General features: G+C 33.7%; 4 protein-coding genes across 4 annotated transcripts in view; 3 read left to right on the top strand and 1 right to left on the bottom strand.

Annotated features, from left to right (window-relative positions):
- Positions 1–713, top strand: part of LOC102589206 (probable aquaporin PIP2-2) — a 3,769-nt gene extending 3,056 nt beyond the window's left edge. The window contains exon 4 of the mRNA XM_006345744.2: positions 450–713. Coding sequence (XP_006345806.1) covers positions 450–533 — 84 coding nt within the window. The 3' untranslated portion in view covers positions 534–713. The remainder of the gene's footprint in view (positions 1–449) is intronic.
- A 1,441-nt stretch (positions 714–2,154) lies between these two features.
- On the top strand, positions 2,155–4,086 carry LOC102588882 (caffeoylshikimate esterase-like). The gene is made up of 2 exons (XM_006345743.2): positions 2,155–2,921; positions 3,529–4,086. Exons 1-2 carry the CDS (start codon positions 2,283–2,285, stop codon positions 3,895–3,897), a joined length of 1,008 nt encoding a protein of 335 aa, XP_006345805.1. The 5' UTR covers positions 2,155–2,282; the 3' UTR covers positions 3,898–4,086.
- Positions 4,087–4,360: 274 nt separating this feature from the next.
- On the bottom strand, positions 4,361–9,474 carry LOC102588559 (serine/threonine-protein phosphatase 7 long form homolog). The gene is made up of 6 exons (XM_006345742.2): positions 9,160–9,474; positions 6,799–6,913; positions 6,050–6,694; positions 5,731–5,898; positions 5,255–5,644; positions 4,361–5,135 (listed from the first exon to the last, which is right to left on the bottom strand). Exons 2-6 carry the CDS (start codon positions 6,892–6,894, stop codon positions 4,524–4,526), a joined length of 1,911 nt encoding a protein of 636 aa, XP_006345804.1. The 5' UTR covers positions 6,895–6,913; positions 9,160–9,474; the 3' UTR covers positions 4,361–4,523.
- A 1,036-nt stretch (positions 9,475–10,510) lies between these two features.
- LOC102588223 (V-type proton ATPase subunit G 2) lies at positions 10,511–17,244 on the top strand. Its single transcript, XM_006345741.2, has 4 exons — positions 10,511–10,610; positions 15,269–15,382; positions 16,063–16,163; positions 16,823–17,244. Exons 2-4 carry the CDS (start codon positions 15,292–15,294, stop codon positions 16,964–16,966), a joined length of 336 nt encoding a protein of 111 aa, XP_006345803.1. The 5' UTR covers positions 10,511–10,610; positions 15,269–15,291; the 3' UTR covers positions 16,967–17,244.
- The last annotated feature ends 3,207 nt before the right edge of the window (positions 17,245–20,451 follow it).

Raw genomic sequence — 20,451 nt, 5'->3', positions numbered from 1 at the left:
CTTTAAAAAAAAACACCCCCCCCCCCCCCTCCTCTTTTGATTTAGTAATAACAACGCAACGTATGATGTGTGAGTCAGACTTACATTTTGAGCTCTAGAAGTGGATTCAAAATATAAGCTTTATGAGCTTCTACAATGATATCAAATTAATGCACAAGAATAACTAAATTCATCGTAAATTCAAAGTCACGCTTGAAAGTCCTACATCGGGAGTAAAGCGCTACTGAATAAGGTGATTTCATATCCAGAGTTCGAATCCAATATTCTAATTAAGGACGAATGAATACTTAATACTCTACCATAATCCTTGTTGATTAATTGACTCTTTAATATAGATACCAGACAATTTAGTTATGTATATATCTTAAATATTAAATACTTTTTATACATAAATATTACATCATATTGCGAATATTTTTTATTTTTTATTATTTGATTTTGTTTTACAGGGGATTTTTTCTGGAGGACCTTTCACAGGAGCAATTATTGCAGCAATCTACCAACTAATATTGAGGGGATGCAAATGGAGATAAATGGCGCAACATATATTTGCTCTACAATAGGTGTTGTGATTTATGAAGTTTAGTTTGTGGAAACAATGTTGATTTGTGTTGGTTTTGGTTGCATTAATCAGCTCAAAATTGAATCTTTTGCTAGCAATTCTTTATACTTTTATAACAGGTTAGCAGTATCAAATCGATGAATTGAGTTAATTTAGACGAATCAAAATAGTTGAATCAATAAATAAATGAGTTGACCTGAAATGAACGAAGTCAAAATGGGTTAAATAATGTATCATAGCTTAATTCATTACACTCTACTAAATTTTAAGTTCTTAATTTTTCTATAATTTGTTTTTAATTACCTTATATTTTTTTTCCTTTATTATGATTTTATATCACACATTAAATAAAGAAAAAAATTAAAAATATTTTAATAATGTTTTCTTTCACATGTTCTATTCGATGAAAATTTAGATTAATCGAATTGGTGAATTTAAAGTACCTTACTAAATAGATAGGTCTCTAGTGTCCTTTTCATATTAATTCAACCACCAATTTTTTTAGTAGTATGCAATAATACTGATAAGGAATTTATCATTAATAATTTTCGGTGTTCCATTCCTTCTTAATTCCCTTCTGGCTTCTACCATACTCAATTATTCTTACCATCCTTATGTATATGCTTTTAAATAGGCGGGCTAAATTGAATTTGAATAAATTATACTGAATTAAGTTAATAAATGAGTAGATCATTAATCACTCAAATATTATTTATGAGAATTGACTGAATTAAAATAAGCTATACAATAGAAAAAAAGTCTTTTTTATTTTTCTTGATATTTTTTGCTCTTCTGAGCCTTTTTTTTTTTTTACTTTAGATAAAGAGATAAAAAAAAATTAGTGATAAAAGTTGTACATATGTATGTGATATAGAAAGAAGAAAAGAGAAGCAGAACATGAGATAGGCGACGGAGAAATTTTCGATAAGAAATTACTTGACTTGATGGACGGAGGGAGAGCCCTCCAACTCAAGCATGAAATCAGTGTTAAGTAGGTAAGAAGCGCACAAACAAAGAATATCATTATGCGGGGATGCAATTCGTTAAGCTGGGGCAAAGAATGCTACCCGACCCTACCAGATTAGGAATATGAAGGCCTCTCCTTCGAAAGGAGACCGCGGAAAGAAAAGTTCTACTATTGACTTGACTTTTTTTCTCATTTTATTTTAAGTGTGCCAAATAGAGAATGAACATAAAATTGATTGATTCTTCAAATCTTATCAAATTTTAATAATTTCATAAAAAAAAAATTATAATTTATAAATAAAATAAATTTAAAAAGTTTTTTCATATGTTAATTTGAGCTATATGTCAATTTAATTTTTGAATGAACTATATTGAATGAGTCAAAATATATTGAATTAATAATCAAATTGAGCAAAAAAGGAAAATGTATCGCTATACTATGATCACAATTCACAACTATCGTCATAGTCAATAAAGTTTAATCCGTCCAAATTTTAATGAATTAAGTGAGTCATATTTTCCGCTTACTAATTTTATCACCCACCACTACCTATATTATTTTAATTCCAACTTCCAACTAACAATAATTATTTTATTTTATTTTTAACAACAAAAATAAATTCAATACACGACGAATCACACAATTTTCTCCCTATCCTCTTTGTTATCGCGTTGTTTGCATGTTGCCTATTTCGGTTATATCATATCCTATCCCCCGCGGCGCATTATAGCAACACCGCCGTGAGAAAAAAAAATGAAGCATCCAGTTGCAGAAGCTAACGAGTTGAGTCCGTTCGGCTCACTGAGTCAATCGGAGTTCTACTCTCACCACTCAGTAACTCACAACTCCGAATTCATTACAAATTCACGAGGCTTAAAGCTTTTCACTCAATGGTGGTCCCCACTTCCTCCGGCGAAAATCATCGGCGTCGTTTGTGTCGTCCATGGATTCACCGGAGAATCGAGCTGGTTTGTTCAACTCACAGCTGTTCACATCGCGAAAAACGGATTTATCGTTTGTGCGATTGATCATCAAGGTCATGGATTCTCCGATGGATTAATTGCTCATATTCCTGATTTAAATCTCGTTGTTGATGACTGTATTAGTTTCTTCGATTCCTTTAGGGATCTCCATGTTCCGCCGTCTCTGCCGTCGTTTCTCTATGCTGAATCCCTCGGCGGTGCTATCGCGCTTCTTATCACTCTCCGGGAAGGCGATTCTGCTCAACGCCGGCCGTTTGACGGCGTCGTTTTGAATGGAGGTATGTATGGGATTAGCAATAAGTTCAAACCGCCGTGGCCTTTGGAACATCTACTTGGTATCGCCGCCGTTTTGATTCCCACTTGGCCCGTGGTTCCCACTCGCGGCTCGTTGCCTTTGGTTGCATTCAAGGTATGTGATTAATCGAATGAAAATATTTGTTTCAATTTCAAGCGCTAATAATTGAGTTTTGTGGCGAATTTTTATAATTCAAGTTTTATATTTTAAGTTTTACGTTTTTATATTTAAGATTTTTATTATTAAACTCGTTATATTTTAATAATCATAGGTTTATGTTTAGTAAATTTTCATATATAAATTTATGCCTCATACAAAAAGTACCAAGTTCAAATGAATTTGATATCAAAAGATAAAAGTATTGGATTCAAATAAATTTGGTATGAAAAAATAAAAAGTACTTAGTTTAAATAAGTTTGGTATCTAAGGATCCACCTCTGACTGAATTCTAAGTTTAATATTTACACATATTTAAATACAAATTATGAAAACAATCTCTTGCAGAAATGCAAGGTAAGGCTACCTATCTATTTCTTTTTCAAATCTCGAGCTTAGTAAAAAACTTTAGTACACCAAGCTACCTTTTCTTAAAATACAAAACTAGTCGAATTCGTATCCGAGCTTCTAGCTGCGCTACTGAATTGTCAATTTACCATTTGAGCATTTCTCTTTTGTTGCTTTTTAGTAAAGTTTTTTTTCTTTTTTCTGGTAATTCACGAAGGAGGAGTGGAAGAAGAAACTAGCAATAGCAAGTCCAAAGAGACCACTTATAAAACCACGCCCCGCGACGGCGCGTGAGTTAATGAGAGTATGCAGGGAGCTGCAAGGGAGATTTGAAGAAGTGAAAGTACCATTTCTGATCGTCCACGGCAGCGATGACAACATCTGCGATCCCGCCTGCGCGGAGGAGCTATATCGCCGATCGACAAGTAAGGACAAGACACTAAAGATATATCCAGGGATGTGGCACCAGCTGGTCGGAGAACCGGAGGAGAATGTGGAGAAAGTGTTCGGAGATGTCGTGGAGTGGCTTAAGACGAGAGCCGAGGGTGCAACTGGCGACAAGACCACCGTGGACGGTGGCGCGTGAGGAAGTGGGAGTTGGTTGGGATATTCTAGTTGGGGAGTGGTTAAATATGCCGGTAAAAGTTAGTTAAAGATTAGTAAACAGTGTGATCAATAAGTTAAAGGACCACAAAAATAAATTTGTACAAGCAGGCAATTTGTGTCAAAACTCTATTAGCCATGTGACTCTATTTAAACTTGTTTTATTGCAATATTTGTTGATTTAGTTATTTGATATTAATTTTTTACTACTGACATATATAAATTTCTAACAAAAAATTATTGCTCTCAACTGAGACAACTTTATTTTAAAATAGTTGGCTCTACTCATTCCCTTTTTAACACCTTTAGTCACCATCCTCTGGATCTTGAAGTCATGATCAAACCATTCTAATGGACCAAAGAGTAATTTTTTTTTAATTAAACAACACAAATAAACTTTTAAAAGTAGGTAGTCCAGCTGCAGGATGTGTAGGTAAAAATAAAGGTTGAAGAAAATAAAGATATAATATTACCATTCACAAGTACTATTTGTTTGTGCATTCAAAGTCTTGTTGCATAATTTTCTTCTCCTCAACTAGGACAGAGGGGAGAAAAACATCTCCAAATGAACTGAAAATTGAGCAAGCCATAAATTTCATCTTTACTGGTCTAAACAAGAACCCCGTAATCGTTCTGCTGTGCAACATCCTCTCTAGTTTCATGGGAGACCTGAGGAACCACGATATCCATTGAAGCATGAGGTTTATCTTCTGCTACTTCACTGGAGAGATGGCCATCTTGTTCTCCAACTAAATGATGGAAGTGTGATTCATCAACTTCCTTAGCATCTTCACAGAAATCAATATCATCGACACTATGAGCCACATGAGATATCCGACCATGATCATCTTCACTTACTGTAATGCACAAATGAGGATTATCCATCTCATTGCCGATGTGATATAGGTGAGAAGGATCAACATCAAAAGTTGTAGCAGGTATCCGATGTTGCATGGGTATCCCTGCGGCATAATATTGCTCTACCTCTTCTTTACGCTTACGTTTGCCCATCCCCTTCCTTCTTACTCTCTCCTTTCCACGTACTTTCTTTCCGACTTCACTTTGTGAGTTCGATGCAACAACTACCGTACTTGCAATCTGATCCCTCAGGCATTCATAAGTAATATATCGGATTCTTGTGACAGATTGTAACTGTTGATCATCCAACCCATGAGTTGAAATGGTGTCCGCTATATGGGCAATCTCTCTCAGTGCAGCATTCTGCAGTGACAAATAAACAGATTACAGTGAAAAATCAGAGGCATGACACAAAGTGAGAGAGGAGATGTTGGATAACTGAAAATTGAAAAAAATCCTGTTACATTTATCTGATAGTTTACCATTCTTTGAAACTCAGATGAGATAGGTACAGGCCTCCCAACCAACTTCCTTGTAATTCTCATATACCACTGCATGTATTCACTTTCCTCAACATCTTCCTCTGCCTCCACAATATAGAGATGCCGATTTGACCATTCATTAAGCTCTGATTCCATTTTTGTTGAGAGATCTACACCACCATCTACTCCTCGACTCTTCCTCTCCCACTTCTGTACCTCTTCGGGGACAGTCTGATGCATGCCAAATTGCCGTAGGCAACGATCTGGAAGGTGTCTTTCTGCCTTGTCATAACATATCAACATGGTCTTTGATCTCCCCAGAATGAGGCTGCGCAATATATGTTCTGGTATGACGGTATGGCTAATGTTTGAGTAAGGACACCAGTCAACCTGGACATAGAATTGTTCCATTTTCTTAAGCTCTTTAAGAGATAAATGATTCAAGTAACACAAGGAAGTTCTAGAAACTAACTCACATCAGATGGCTTCATAGAGTCCAATGATTTTCGGTAGAATGCCACATCACGGTTTGACGTTGGACTGCTTTGTTTACCTTTCCACCTAAGCACAAATGGGAAACACTCATGGATTGGATCATGATTAAGCTTTGGCCGACCAACATTGAGGTGGTAGTAACTCCAGCACTGCAAGAGAGTAAAAACTGCTCACAGCCAGATTTAATATAAAGAGTTTCAGCGGTTATATTTTCAATTACTTGTCAAAGCATGACAGCCAAGTAAATTTTGTGTCCCCATGGAACCCTTCAAAGGCAAAAATTCCCAAGCCTCATCATACCTGTAATAATGTCAAACAGCCACTAATTGTGCTTTGGGACCTTAGGGAAGCATTGCCGAGTGCTCTGTACAAGAAGGATAATGCTGCAGCACCCCAAGCATACTTGCCAGCTTCATCAAAATTTTCAAACAGAGGAAGGTACATGACAGGTACTTTATTGCCAGTTGTAGTTGAAAAGATGGTGCTACCGACCAGGTAAAGAAGATAAGCACGTGTACAACGCGCAATATCCTCCATGGAAGCATCCTCCGGACACTGGGAGAAGGTCTCTTTCAACCAACTAAGCTTCACCATCCCACCACTGGTATATCCAGAGTCAGGTGCTTTTCCCAACAATTTGATACAGACTGCTTCACATGAAGTGTATGTCACACCTATAACAGCCTCACCATCAACTGGTAGCCCAAGCAAGTACGCGACATCCTCAAGGGTAACAGTCATTTCCCCAACAATGAAATGGAATGTGTTTGTTTCTCTCCTCCATCTCTCAACTAGGGCAGATATGAGTGGGTTATCCAAACTGATTGCCGGTATCATTCTCAAATAGCCAAATCCAGCCATTTTAACCAACTCAACCTGTTTCTCTGTGAGCATCCACTGATCGAGCTTTGATGTGTGCTCATGGCACCTAAGAGCACCACGCTCCTGTCAACAGTGAAAATAAGCCATTCAAGTTTTGTCTAAATCACTGAGTTGCTATCAAGTGTCGATTTGGCAAAAAAAGGGAGGAAGTTTAGCTTAGTGAATACCTGCCCCTCCCAAACAGCAGATGATACATGTTTATCTTGATCGTACAACACAATATCCTCAATTGGTCCAGGATTAGTTGCATAGTAGTCCACCATTGCTGCTTATGACATATCTCTGAAACAAGAAAAACTTAACATTCTATTAAGAATATAATTGCGGAGTCATTTGAAAAATACAATGCACCTTAACCGCATCACAAAGTTGCAAATAAAAGAAAAAAATTATAGCAACTCTATATTACAAAGTTAACTAATATTCTTTTGTTTACTAGATAACGTATCTCACATTATAGCAAGGAGTTATAAAACTCTATATTACAAAGTTAACTTATTCTTTTGTTTACAAGATACTGCCTGCTAGTATTTATGTTTTTGGGGAAGGTACCAAGAGAAGGAAATTCCAAATAACTGTATGATTTAAAGGTAACTAGAAAGAAGACTGTCCAAATAACTTTAAGGTTACAACACCAAAAAACTACACCTCAACCAGTTTTCTAGAAGGGAAAAGCACAACCAAAGCAACAAGGTTTGTGGGGCTTGAAGCAAAAAACGAGAAGTGAAGTGCATAATTCACAGAAATTTAAAAGCCAAACATACATGGATTTAGTAGTATAATAATCAAAATAACTAATTTTAGCAATAAATATACATCAATCTCAATATTAATCCAACTCCTCGAAGATGAGTGTCAAGAAACCACCACTTTTCTTCTGGATAACTTTGTGGCGTCAAGGTTTGAACTTTGAAGCACAAAATTCTCTTAATCACAAGGTTTCACCCACATGAAATGATAACCCCTCACTTTGCATAGCTTGATTGCTTTAAGCAACAAAACAATGGCTTTTATTACACTGGCCTCAACCCAAAACTAGATGCAGTCAGCTATGTGACTCCTCTATATCCATTCCACTCCATTTGGGTCTGTCTCATTTCATTACTTGATAATTCAACTTTTAGGAAAAACTAGGATGATTTAGGAATTCTCAGAACCACAAATCTATACTGCAATGCCAAACAATCACAGATAGGAATAAGAAGATTCATGCTAAACTCTACACATGATATAACAGCCTTGATACCCACTAGTTAGTGTCATCTTATGATACCTTTCTTCCATAGTTCCTTCGTATTCTATTCTTCGCTATCTCCACATGAATTTTCAAAAGTGTAAAAGTTACTTCATCTTATTTGCACATGAATGTCAAGTTTTTACTTTTTTTTACTAGCATTTTCCTACCTTACCAAATCGTCTGGCCAGCTTGTGAGCACCTTGACTAATTCCAGCACTGGTAGTCACCAAGGCATGAACAAATGGGTAGAATTCATATAGTATTTTCACCTCTGCTGGGGTTTAAACCTGATACCTCGTGGTTCTCAATCCACTTCATTGACCAATAGGCAAACCCTTGGATGCAAAAACATTTCCTACATGATTCTCTAAGTGTGGGTTCACTGGTTAATCTTTGAGTTACCGGTGCAAATTGTCAATGCAGAGTGCTAAGTTGTTTGCACTTAAACCAGACTCTGTTTTCTATCAGAAGTCCAATACTAATACACACGATGATGCTATAACAGTCTCCTGATGATTAAATTTTCCATCCTTACTTACATATGTTTTAGCTGATATCACAACTTACCTAATTAGTAAAGTACATACCCAGCATTATTCTAATACAATGTACAAACTACTAAAGTACTAGTGCTAGCCAGTGCCCTCAAATTAGAATGATATCTCTAAATCAATCAATCATCTACTGCAACAGGTTCTAAGCAGTTAAGATCAACCTTATAAATCATCTTAGAACTATGATAATTACCTATCAGTCAATCAACTATTGTGGTAGTCTTTTGCGATTCAGTTGCCACATTATTTTGGCCATTACAGTTCCTATTCTAGATGCTTTGTACTGCCTTCCGTAATTAATCGACCTGTTTTCTCCACTGCTGTATTTCTTTCTTCATAATTAATATGATTTGCTGAACTTTAGCTGAGGATCTTTCTAAAACAAATTCTCTACCTCTACGAGATAAGAGTAAGGTATGCGTTCACTCCACCCTCCCCATAACCCACTTGTCGGATTACACTGGTATGTTGTTGTTTTTGTAATCAATCAACTATTACTCAGTCCCAAACTAGTTAGAGTTAATTATATATCAATCACTACATTAAAAAAAATGATACTGTAGCATTATTTGGAAAATAAACTTCTCCCATATGATGAAAAAATTGTAAAAAAAGAACTTACAGACACAGATTACCCAAATTAAATCTAATTACAGTGACTAAAATTCCTAAGTAAAAAACCCAAAAATCTTAACCGACAAAAAAATATAGATAAATATATATAGAGAGAAATGTACCAGCAAAAACAGCAAGTCAAGGAAATGGGCAATGGTATCAGACACCCATAGAGAGATAACATAAATGTGTATGTATTTGTGTGTGTATATATGGAGCGATTGAGATAGAGATGAATGGTGAACGGGGAAGAGGATCGCCGGGGAAGAGATCGACGGAAGAACGACGGAGAGAAAAAACTGCGGTGGTCGGCGGTGGAGTTTTGGGAATCGGCGGGGACAATTAGGGAGACTGGCGAATACGGTGTCGTAGGGTTTGCTTTAAGAATTTTTTAGGCTTATAGCAAATTGGGAAATTTAACCAAGTGTCGATAAGGTTTTGTTTGGATGTACATAAACATTTGTTTGGAATAAAGGAAAAATGTAATAAAGAAAAACTTTTTTCCAATAAAAAAATCATTAAATTTGAAAAAAATAAGAATGTGATTTGATTTTAATAAATGATGATTCAAGAGAGTAGTTCATTTTTTTTTATATATAAATATTGGATTTTTCATTATTAAGATAAATATGTACAATTAAAATTGGACTTTTAGATCGTTTGATTATGAACAAGTTATTCCAAAATTAATTATCTTCAGATAAGTTATTTTCACCATATATATGAGATAATTTATATTATAACTATAGTATAAGTTGTGGGATAATTTATTCCATCATTATGATATAAATGATGAGACAAATAATCTCAGGACTACCTTATATCTCCAACCAAATATGAGATAAAATAATTCTACATTTATTTCGGAATTTATACCTTATACTTCATACCAAACGACTTCTTACCGTATTTAATGCATTAGTAAGTTCCTTGCTATCGTTGCCTCGATAATAAAATTTAATAAATATAGGACATATTGAACTTATGACATAATGTCACATTATCTAATCCATTTTGATCTAGTTCAATTCAATCAAATACATCAATTTATTGTCTAAACTCATATCACATATCAATTCTTCTAATTCATCAATTAAACTAAACACCTCTCATTAAAAGTTAACAAGTTTTATCATCAGACCATAACCTTTAATGGTTGATCATTTATATCATCAATATTATAAGTTAAAATAGCATTTTTATTTATCAAATTTCACATCTCTCCATAATATCTATTAAGCTATTACTATCATTTAGGTGGTATTTGCCTAAAAAAATTGACAAACTTGTTTTAAACCAAATTCCTTCTCTCTCTTTTTTTTGGTGCTTGTTAAAACAATTTTAAAAAATAAAAAATGCCTATTTTTACATAAAATACTTTTTTTTGTTCACATAGAATTTGCCTGTTCTATTTATTTTTTATTTATTTAAAAAAAAAAACAAAACGGAAGAGAGAACGTGACAAGTATAAAAAGGCCTCAAGTTTAGAGTCTCTTCATAGTCCAACTCTTTCCATACCGAAAAAAAGCTTCCAAAGTTTCGCTGCAGCGATTTCGAAACTCAGTTTCTACAGGTACTATTGAGTTCTTTTCCGATCAAAATATGCTGATTTCAGCTTGAATTGATTAGATCGATTGTTTTGACTAATTTTAATATGTGATTCTTCTGAATTTGTAGTACATTTTTGTTTCTGTTGAATAATTTGAGGTCTAAGTGAGATTCACAAGCAAATAATGAGTTATAGAAGGTTTTAGAGTTGGTTTGACTTGAATCGTCAGTGTGAAAGTATTCGGAATTGTGATTAAAGCGGAATGTAGTTGATTCCAACTAGTTTGGAGTTGAGGTTTATCCGTTTAGGTGATTGATTGACTTGCTTCTGGAAAAATTGCTTCGGTTTTAGAGCTGAGTGAATTGTTGATAAGGATATATTGTTTTGATGGATCTGGTTTAAATTTGTTTACTCCGCTCTAGATATAATCAACTATTTGATTTCTACAAAATGATTTGAGATCTATGTGAGCTCTGCAAAATGATTTGAGATCTGTGTGAGCTCCGCAAACAATAATGAGTTAACGTTTTACATTTGGTTAACTATGAACAGCCAGTGTTAAATTATTCAGAATTGTGATTAAAGCAGAATGTAGTTGATGCTAACTAGTTTAAAGTTGTTGTTTAGGTGATTGATTAATTGTTTCTGGAAAAATGGTTTTGTTATAGAGCTGATTGAATTGTTGATAAGGATATATTGTATTAGATGGATCTGGTTTGAATTTGTTACTCTGCTTTAGATATAATCAACTATTTGTTTCTGCAAAATGCTTTGAGGTCTATGATGAGATTCACAAACAATAATGAGTTATAGAAGACTTTGCTGTCGGTTTGACCTTGGATCCCCAATGCAAAAGTATTCAGAATTGCGATTAAAGTGGAATGTTGTTGATTCTAACTAGTTTGAAGTTGAGGTTTAGGTGATTGATTAACTTGTTTCTGGAAATTTGGTTTGGATTTAGAGCTGATTGAATTATTGATTAGGATATATTGTTCTGATGGATCTGGTTTGAATTTGTTTACTCCAATTTAGATATAATCAACTATTTGTTTCTGCAAAATGATTTGAGTCTATGTGAGATTCACAAACAAATAATGAGTTATAGAAGGTTTTGCAGTTGGTTTGACCTTGAATCACCAGTGTGAAAATATTCGGAATTGTGATTAAATTGGAATGTAGCTGATTCTAACTAATTTAGAGTTAGAGCTTTAGGTGATTGATTGATAGTTTCTGGAAAATATGCTTCAGTTGTAGAGCTGATTAAATTGTTGATAAGGATATGTTGTTTGATGGATCTGGCTTGTAATTTTACTCCGATTTAGATATAATCAACTATTTGTTTCTGCAAAATGATTTGAGTCTATGTGAGATTCACAAACAAATAATGAGTTATAGAAGGTTTTGCAGTTGGTTTGACCTTGAATCACCAGTGTGAAAATATTCGGAATTGTGATTAAATTGGAATGTAGCTGATTCTAACTAATTTAGAGTTAGAGCTTTAGGTGATTGATTGATAGTTTCTGGAAAATATGCTTCAGTTGTAGAGCTGATTAAATTGTTGATAAGGATATGTTGTTTTGATGGATCTGGCTTGAATTTTTTACTCCGATTTAGATATAATCAACTATTTGTTTCTGCAAAATTCTTTGAGGTGTATGGTGAAATTCACAAACAATATTGAGTTATAGAAGGTTTTGCTGTTGGTTTGACCTTGAATCATCAGTGTAAAAGTATTCAGAATTGTGATTAAAGCGGAATGTAGTTGATTCTAACTAATTTAGAATTGAGCTTTAGGTGATTGATTGATTGTTTCTGGTAAATATGCTTCAGTTTTAGAGTTGATTGAATTATTGATATGGATATGTTGTTTTGATGTATCTGGTTTGAATTTGTTACTCCGATTAGACATAATCATCTATTTGTTTCTGCAAAATGATTTGACTCTATGTGAGATTCACAAACAAATAATGAGTTATAGAATGTTTTGCAGGTTGTTTTACTATGAATCACCAGTGTAAAGTATTCGGAATTGTGATTAAAGCGGAATTGTAGTTTGATTCTAACTAATTTAGAATTGAGCTTTAGGTGATTGATTGATTGTTCTGGTAAATATGCTTCAGTTTTAGAGTTGATTGAATTATTGATATGGATATGTTGTTTTGATGTATCTGGTTTGAATTTGTTACTCCGATTAGACATAATCATCTATTTGTTTCTGCAAAATGATTTGACTCTATGTGAGATTCACAAACAAATAATGAGTTATAGAATGTTTTGCAGGTTGTTTTACTATGAATCACCAGTGTAAAGTATTCGGAATCGTGATTAAAGTGTAATGTAGTTGATTTTAATTAGTTTGGAGTTGTGGTTTAGGTGATTGATGGACTTGTTTCTGGAAAAAATGGTTCGGTTTTAGAGCTGAATGAATTGTTAATAAGGATATATTGTATTTGATGGATCTGGTTTGATTATGTTACTCCGCTTTAGCTATAATCAACTATTTGTTTCTGCAAAATGATTTGAGGTCTACGTGAGATTAGCTAACAAATAATGAGTTATAGAAGGTTTTGCAGTTGGTTTGACCTTGAATTGCCAGTGTAAAGTATTCGGAATTGTGATTAAAGCGTAATGTAGTTGATTTTAACTAGTTTGGAGTTGAAGTTTAGGTGATTGGTTGACTTTTTTCTGGAAAAAATGGTTCGGTTTAGAGCTGATCTAATTGTTGATAAGTATATGTTGTTTTGATGGATCTGGTTTGAATTTGTTACTCCGCTTTAGATATAATCAACTAGTGTATTTGGTTTCTGCAAAATGATTTGAGATCTATGTGTGCTCCGCAAACAATAATGAGTATTGCATTTGGTTGACTATGAACTGTCAGTGTTAAATTATTCAGTATTGTGATTATAGCAGAAGGTAGGTGATTCTAACTAGTTTGGAGTTGTTGTTTAGGTGATTAATTGATTGTTTCCGGAAAAATGGTTTGGTTTTAGAGCTGATTAAATTGTTGATAAGGATATATTGTATTTGATGGATCTGGTTTGAATTTGTTACTCTGCTTTAGATATAATCAACTCTATTGGTTTCTGCAAAACAATTTGGGGTCTGTGAGATTTTCTAACATTAATGAGTTATACAAGTTTTGCAGTTGGTTTGACCTTGAATCACCAGTGTAAAAATGTTTGTCATTGTGATTAAAGCAGAATGTAGTTAATTCTAACTAGTTTGGAGTTGAGGTTTAGGTGATTGATTGATTGTTTCTGGGAAAAAATGCTTCAGTTTTAGAGCTGTTTGAATTGTTGATAATGATATATTGTATTGATGGATCTATTATTTCTATAGAGAGATCTAGGAAGAGGAACTTGTCTGGGATATCCTTTTTATGAGTTTGAGATTGGGAAGAAGTAGGGGATGGTTGACAATCTGGGGTTGAATTTGTTACTCCACTTTAGTGATACTCAACTATTTGTTTCTGCAAAATAATTTGAGGTCTATGTGAGATTCAAAAACAATAATGAGTGATAGAAGGTTTGTAGTTGGTTGACCGTGACTGTTAAAATGTGATTAAAGTGGAATGGATCCAGAGGATTCATGTAGTTAATTGTAACTAATTTGAAATTGACGTTTAGGTGATTGGTTAACTTGCTTCTGGCAAAATGCTTCAGCTTAGCTGATTGACTTGTTGATTATGATATCTTTGTGTTGATGGATCTATTATTTCTATAGAGCAATTCTAGGAAGAGTAACTTGTGCAGTTTGACTTGGACCAAAAGTAGATGAAGGAGACCAAAGAAGAAAGGAAGGAAAAAAAAGTAGAAGAAATTTCTCACTTTTAACTAGAATTGTTGATTGAGTAAAAGATTTTGTATTTTGGGAGGAGAATTGTTGGAGCATAGGTGTTTGATCCAGTCTTTCCTGATTAAATACCACTCTCCTGTTTGCTGATTGAATTTATTGTAACCTGTTTCGTTGATCCACAAGAGAGGAATTAAATTTCATGGGCAGGGCTGATGTTTAACTTAAATTTCCATTTAGTTAAAAGTTGAAGGAATAGCTTGCTTATTTACCATTGAGCCAAGAATATTTTTTTCTCCATCAGCTCAAAGCTAATAGTGAGGCGTCCATTACTTCAACAATCTACCAAGTTCTGAGCTCATAAGTATTTGACCTGGGATATTTTTCATTCTAGACCAGGCTATCGCAGTAGATTGGGATCTATAGTTAATAAACTATAGGATACCTGAAATTGCAATGACCACCAAAGCTATTACAAGGACATCCTGACATTTTGCTGCCATAGAATCAGTATCAAAATGTGGTAACATGTGAAGTACATGTGTTCTCCCTGTCACACTAGCGATCCATCTCCGTTTAGCCTAAAATATTGGGTAGTTCGAAGTTCGGCCTATAAATTTACAACCTGAACTACACACGAGAAAAAGATCCTAGTACAAATCTGGTCCTCAAATTGAACCATATTGTAAATGAATTACTTGTGTTTTTCGTTTGACGTAATTCTTATTTTGGTCTTTCCAAAGGCGATAAGTTTTGCATAAAAGGTGTCATGGCTGTTCATTTTAGCATAGTTTCACAGCATGCTCACATTCTTCTGAATAATTGTTTGTTGTGCTTCTCAAATATTACCGATTTCTGTAAGACACATACTTTCTTCTTTGTTATAGTTTTAAAAGTGTGTCAGACGAGAATGGAATCCAACAGAGGCAACCAAAATGGAATTCAACAACTTTTAGGTGCAGAGCAAGAAGCTCAACACATTGTCAATGCTGCCAGGAGTGGTAATTGATTTCCCTTTTTTATGCCTCCAGTTTTCTGATCTTTGAATTGGATTTCTGTTAGTTTCACTAATGCAACGATCAGGAAACTCCGGCAACATACATGTACTATTTTCAAGTCATGGATCCATTGCTAGAATTTTCTCCTTCCAATAACTTTTATTTCCATTGCAGTTCAACTTTTTCCTTCCTGTGTTAGTGTGCATGGTAGAATCCCGTAAGATCACATTTTGGTTAGTATCACTTGACATACACAAATTGCATTTCTAATGTGGGCATTGAGAGTTTGTTTTCAGTCTGAACCAGCTCAGTTCCAATATAAGGGGGAAACTAGATGATTGTCATCTCTGATGTGCACTGAATAAGTAAAATGTAATCTGGATGGTTCTTCCTAGTTCCTACCAATTCACCACTTTGCCTTACTGTTTTACGTAAACTTCCCTTTCTCAACACCGTACTTGTTATTTTGATCCAACTGCAACATAACCAATCAATATGCATTTTGGATATCACACGCAAAGAGTAATAACTACTGCAGCCAAAAGCTCATAACTTTATACCTGTTCTTCCCCATGTCTTAACTAATAATATGAGCTGTGTGGCTATTGTATTTCGCGGCACCGGGATTGAAATTGATCAGTTGTATAAGCAAGTTCTGAATCCTGACTTGGTTTCAAGTGCAGCAAAACAGGCTAGATTGAAACAGGCAAAGGATGAAGCTGAGAAGGAGATAGCTGAATTTCGTGCATTCATGGAGGCTGAGTTCCAGAGAAAGCTTGAACAGGTAAATAAGAAACAAATAGTTTTGGGAAAGAAACCAATTTTCATGTGTCTGTATGACCATAACAACAGCAACTGCTCTTCAAACCCAAGCAATTTGAGATTGGCTATTTCTTCATAAAATTGTCTAGTTTTACACTGGTTGTCAAACCTACCACAACCCTCCTCTTCATCTTGGCTTGGGACTTCAGACTGCCAGTGTGAGAAAGCTTACACAGGCTGAGTTGCATTCATTTATATGAACTCAAATAACAACATACCTAGTGTGGTCCCACAAGTGGGGTATGGGGAGGCTAGGGTATACGCAGAGCTTAACTGTATGTTTGTGGGGATTTATATGAACTTGAATATTTTTATTTAAAAAATGAACATTTAAGACCAAATCTAGTGGCTGCATTCTTGATCAGGGCCCATATTGTGTGTGTGTGTTCTCCTATTAGACCTTTAGAACATGATTACGTTTTCTGCTCTAGTCTATTTCCCGACGGTGATCAGAATTCTTGGTCAGTCCATAAAGGATGCTGACTAAAAGTATAATCGTCATTTATTTCTTATATCTACTTCCTTTTTCGCGTGTGTGTAGGGGTGTTAGGAAAGTAATCGGTTATTCAATTTACTTTACCCTTGATTAAGTATGCTTGTCAATATTTATATTGTCTACAGACTAGCGGTGATTCGGGTGCTAATGTCAAACGTCTTGATCAAGAAACGTTTGCAAAGATCCAACACTTGAAAGCAGAATCTGAAAGCATCTCCAACGATGTTGTCCAGATGCTTCTGAGGCAGGTAACCACAGTAAAGAACTAAGATTCATGATTACCAGGGTCAAGTTTATGGTCATTTTCTGCTGATTCTTGATTCTCCCTAATTCTGGTTTTCCTGCTACACCAGTTTAATGGTTGTTCTCCATTTGTGTTGTATATTTATTTATCACTATTGGTCATCTTGGCCCTAGTTGAATAAAAGTAATCATATACTGATGCTCTGTGAAGACAAATTTTGGATATTAACTTACCCACACGATGTGTGTTTACGTTAAACAAATGAATGAAATACGTGTCATGCATAAAGTTTTCCTGAAGTGATGTATTCTTACTTTGGAATAAATAATTGATTTAGTAATTTGCATTTGTTGTTTTTCCTTGGGCCGAGGATTTATCAGAAACAGCCTCTGCACCTCCCAAGGTCTGCGTTATACTCTATCCTCTCCAGATCTCACTTATGGAATTTTACTGGGTATGTTGTTCTTGTTGTTGCATTTATCTTCTTAAAATCTTTGACTCATTCTCCTTTGACTATTATACTGCTTTTAGTTGAAAAGAGATCGGAAGTTACAAGTTTTTGTTAAAAGTAGATGGGTGAGTAATTTTTAGTTATTTAATACGTCAACCTACAATAAATAAAAACGACAAATAGTAGTGTGAAGAAAGCATTTTCTTTGTTTCTCACAGGTGTCAAATATCCGCACCATCCCAGCTAATACATATTTGCGTTGTGTAACCCTAATTAAAGGGGCAAAATGCTTACGATCAGAAATTTTTTCCTTCCTATTTAAGACTTGAACTCGAGATATCTCGACAAAGATGTAGGGATTTCTCATTACAACATTGATGGTATATAAAGCACTAATTGTCAAATTTCAGCAGAGACAATACTTAGCGATTTTTTCCCCATTCGTCCTATCTTTGATGGATAAAGTGTTATATGGTGAAGTGACATGTGTCTCATAGAATTAGTTGAGATGTGCAGAAGCTGGTCCAGACACCATAGTTATAAAAGAAAAAATAAAGAAAACACAATTGTCAAAATTCTTGTTATTAGGTTATAGGGACATCAATTTGTAAAGTAGAAATTGTTGAAACACCCACCAATACCACACCCAACATAATTATTGTTTTTTAAGCAAATCGATTTGGATGGATACAATTATTGCAAGACAAGATGTCAATTAAGAACCAAATTAATTAACAATTACTGAAATTTTAAAAACATTCTTCATGGGGTGTGAGAACAAAACTAGTCATAACAAATACTCCCTCCATCCATCTTTACTTGTCCACTAAACTATTTTGGGATGTCTAACAATACTTGATCAGTTTATAAAACCAATGAATAATTTACAATGTTGTGTCTATTTTATCCTTGCTATTGAATACTATTCATTTTTCAACATTTAGATGACTTATATTTAAGGGTAATTTGGTAAAATTACTTCTATTACTAATGGCTTCTTAATTCTTGTGTCAAGTCAATAATGAACAACTATTATTGGACAGAGGAAGTATAATTAAAATTTGATTATGGAAGTGTTAAGCAATCAAATCACATTAGAGGTCTTAGTGCTTTAGTTGCATGAGACTCTTCACGTTTCGGACGTGAAAGTTCCCTTTCATTCTATCCAAGTAGGTACACCAAATATGGAAAAGAGTCCATTTTCAAACTCTGATAATTCAAAAATAATTTATTCTCACTCAAGTTCCCAGTAAAGACGAAACAAGATTTCGATAATCCCATCTACTATTTTTTTCTTTATTCAGATCCAATTTTGATACATAAAATAAAAAAATTCTTGAGTAGTTTACTGATAGAAATGATAAATTCCTTAGGTTCTTACTAAATAAAGGGATTTGCTTTTGTGTATATTGTTCTATTCGATCTTTTAAGTTTTGATTTCACTTCTTTAGTTAGGCTATCATGCTTGATACACGAGTTTCTTAACCGCTTATAAGATTTATTCTTTCTCATATGATTTTCGATAACAATTTCAAGGCTCGACTAAGTAAGATTCGTATTCATATTTTTTTTAATTAAAATTGATTTTATTCTCAAAACTTGAATTACATAAAAGTATGCCTTATTTTTTATCATTTCCTATCATAATGAAATAATTGGTTCATATTATCTACTCACTTTTTAAGATTTAGATCAATTACATGCTAACAAGTACAACAACTATGAAAGGAGGAAATAGTTTCTTTTTTTTTCTCTTGCAAAAGGAAATAACTTTTGACATTGCAAATTGTGCAATAATTAGTGCGTATGCATAACTTGCCGACAAAAATTAAATATATCAAAATATAAAATCTTCTTTATTCATTAAAATAGAAAGAAAAAAAAAAAAAGGCAACGACATTAACATTGGCCCACAATATATTTGATCAACTATTGGGATTTTAATGACAGAACAAATTCTCTCACACCTTTCTGCAAGCTTTTTTTTTTTAAGTATATAACAAGAAGTTTTCTAATAAAAAGAAATGTGGCATTTATTATGCTTATTGCTTTGGTAGGATTCTAACTTATAAGTTTGGGATTAATATTGGTACGAAAGATATATGAGGAATCCATTCTTTGATTATTGCCGCAATAACGATGTATTCAATTTAGTTTGATAATAATATATTTAATATAATATTACAAATAAAATTTAAACAAATAAAAATGTAAGCATATTTTATTCATAGCTTTGCAGGTAAAGACATTTTTGATAAACTCAAGGTTCCCAAACCTAAAAAGAATATGAGCACAATGTAATTTACGAATATATAACCTAAAAAGAATATAAGCACAATGTAATTTATAAATATATGTACCTCTATATTGTAAAGATAGAAAATTGGAGGAAGATTTTGCTTTTAGTTACTAAGTAAAATAATCATAAATAGTCAGTCATATACGTATATTATTAAGCAATTTAAGTCTTCTAAATTTATAAAGTTAGTAAAAAAAATTTTTGTTTCCATTAAATATTTAAAAATCTTTGAGTGGTAGAACTTTGAAAATAAATAGGATTCAATATAAACATATTTGGAGGCAAAGCCCAGTAATTTGAAGGTCATGAGTTATGAATTCTAGATTTTTAAGTTACTAAGTTTCAAACTAAAGAGTTTACATATATTAAAGTAGATTTTTAAATAAATATAATATTGAAATAAAAAATGTTGGGTTCGAGTTTTATGGAGGGTAATTTTTTTTTTACCTATTTTCTAATGTTTGATATAGTTTTAAGGCATAATACATATTTTGACCCCTAAACTTGGCTTCAAATTTTAACTTTGACCTTTAACTTTGTAAGTGCACAAATAGGCACTTTAACTATCCAAAACTTAAACAAAAAAACACTCGGATCCTACCTGGCAAAATGCGTGAAATACACTCAAATTAGGCGCGTCAGATGTAAAAATTTAGCGGGTCAACAGTAAAAAAAGCATTGAAAGGACAATTAAACCCTTTTTATATTCTTTTCAACAATTTTCCCCTCTTTTTTGCATTATTTGTTGTTCACTGCAAAA

The sequence above is a fragment of the Solanum tuberosum genome, unplaced genomic scaffold (assembly GCF_000226075.1).
Source record: "Solanum tuberosum cultivar DM 1-3 516 R44 unplaced genomic scaffold, SolTub_3.0 scf00072, whole genome shotgun sequence".
NCBI lineage: Eukaryota > Viridiplantae > Streptophyta > Magnoliopsida > Solanales > Solanaceae > Solanum > Solanum tuberosum.
This window is presented reverse-complemented; position numbering and strand designations above follow the sequence as displayed.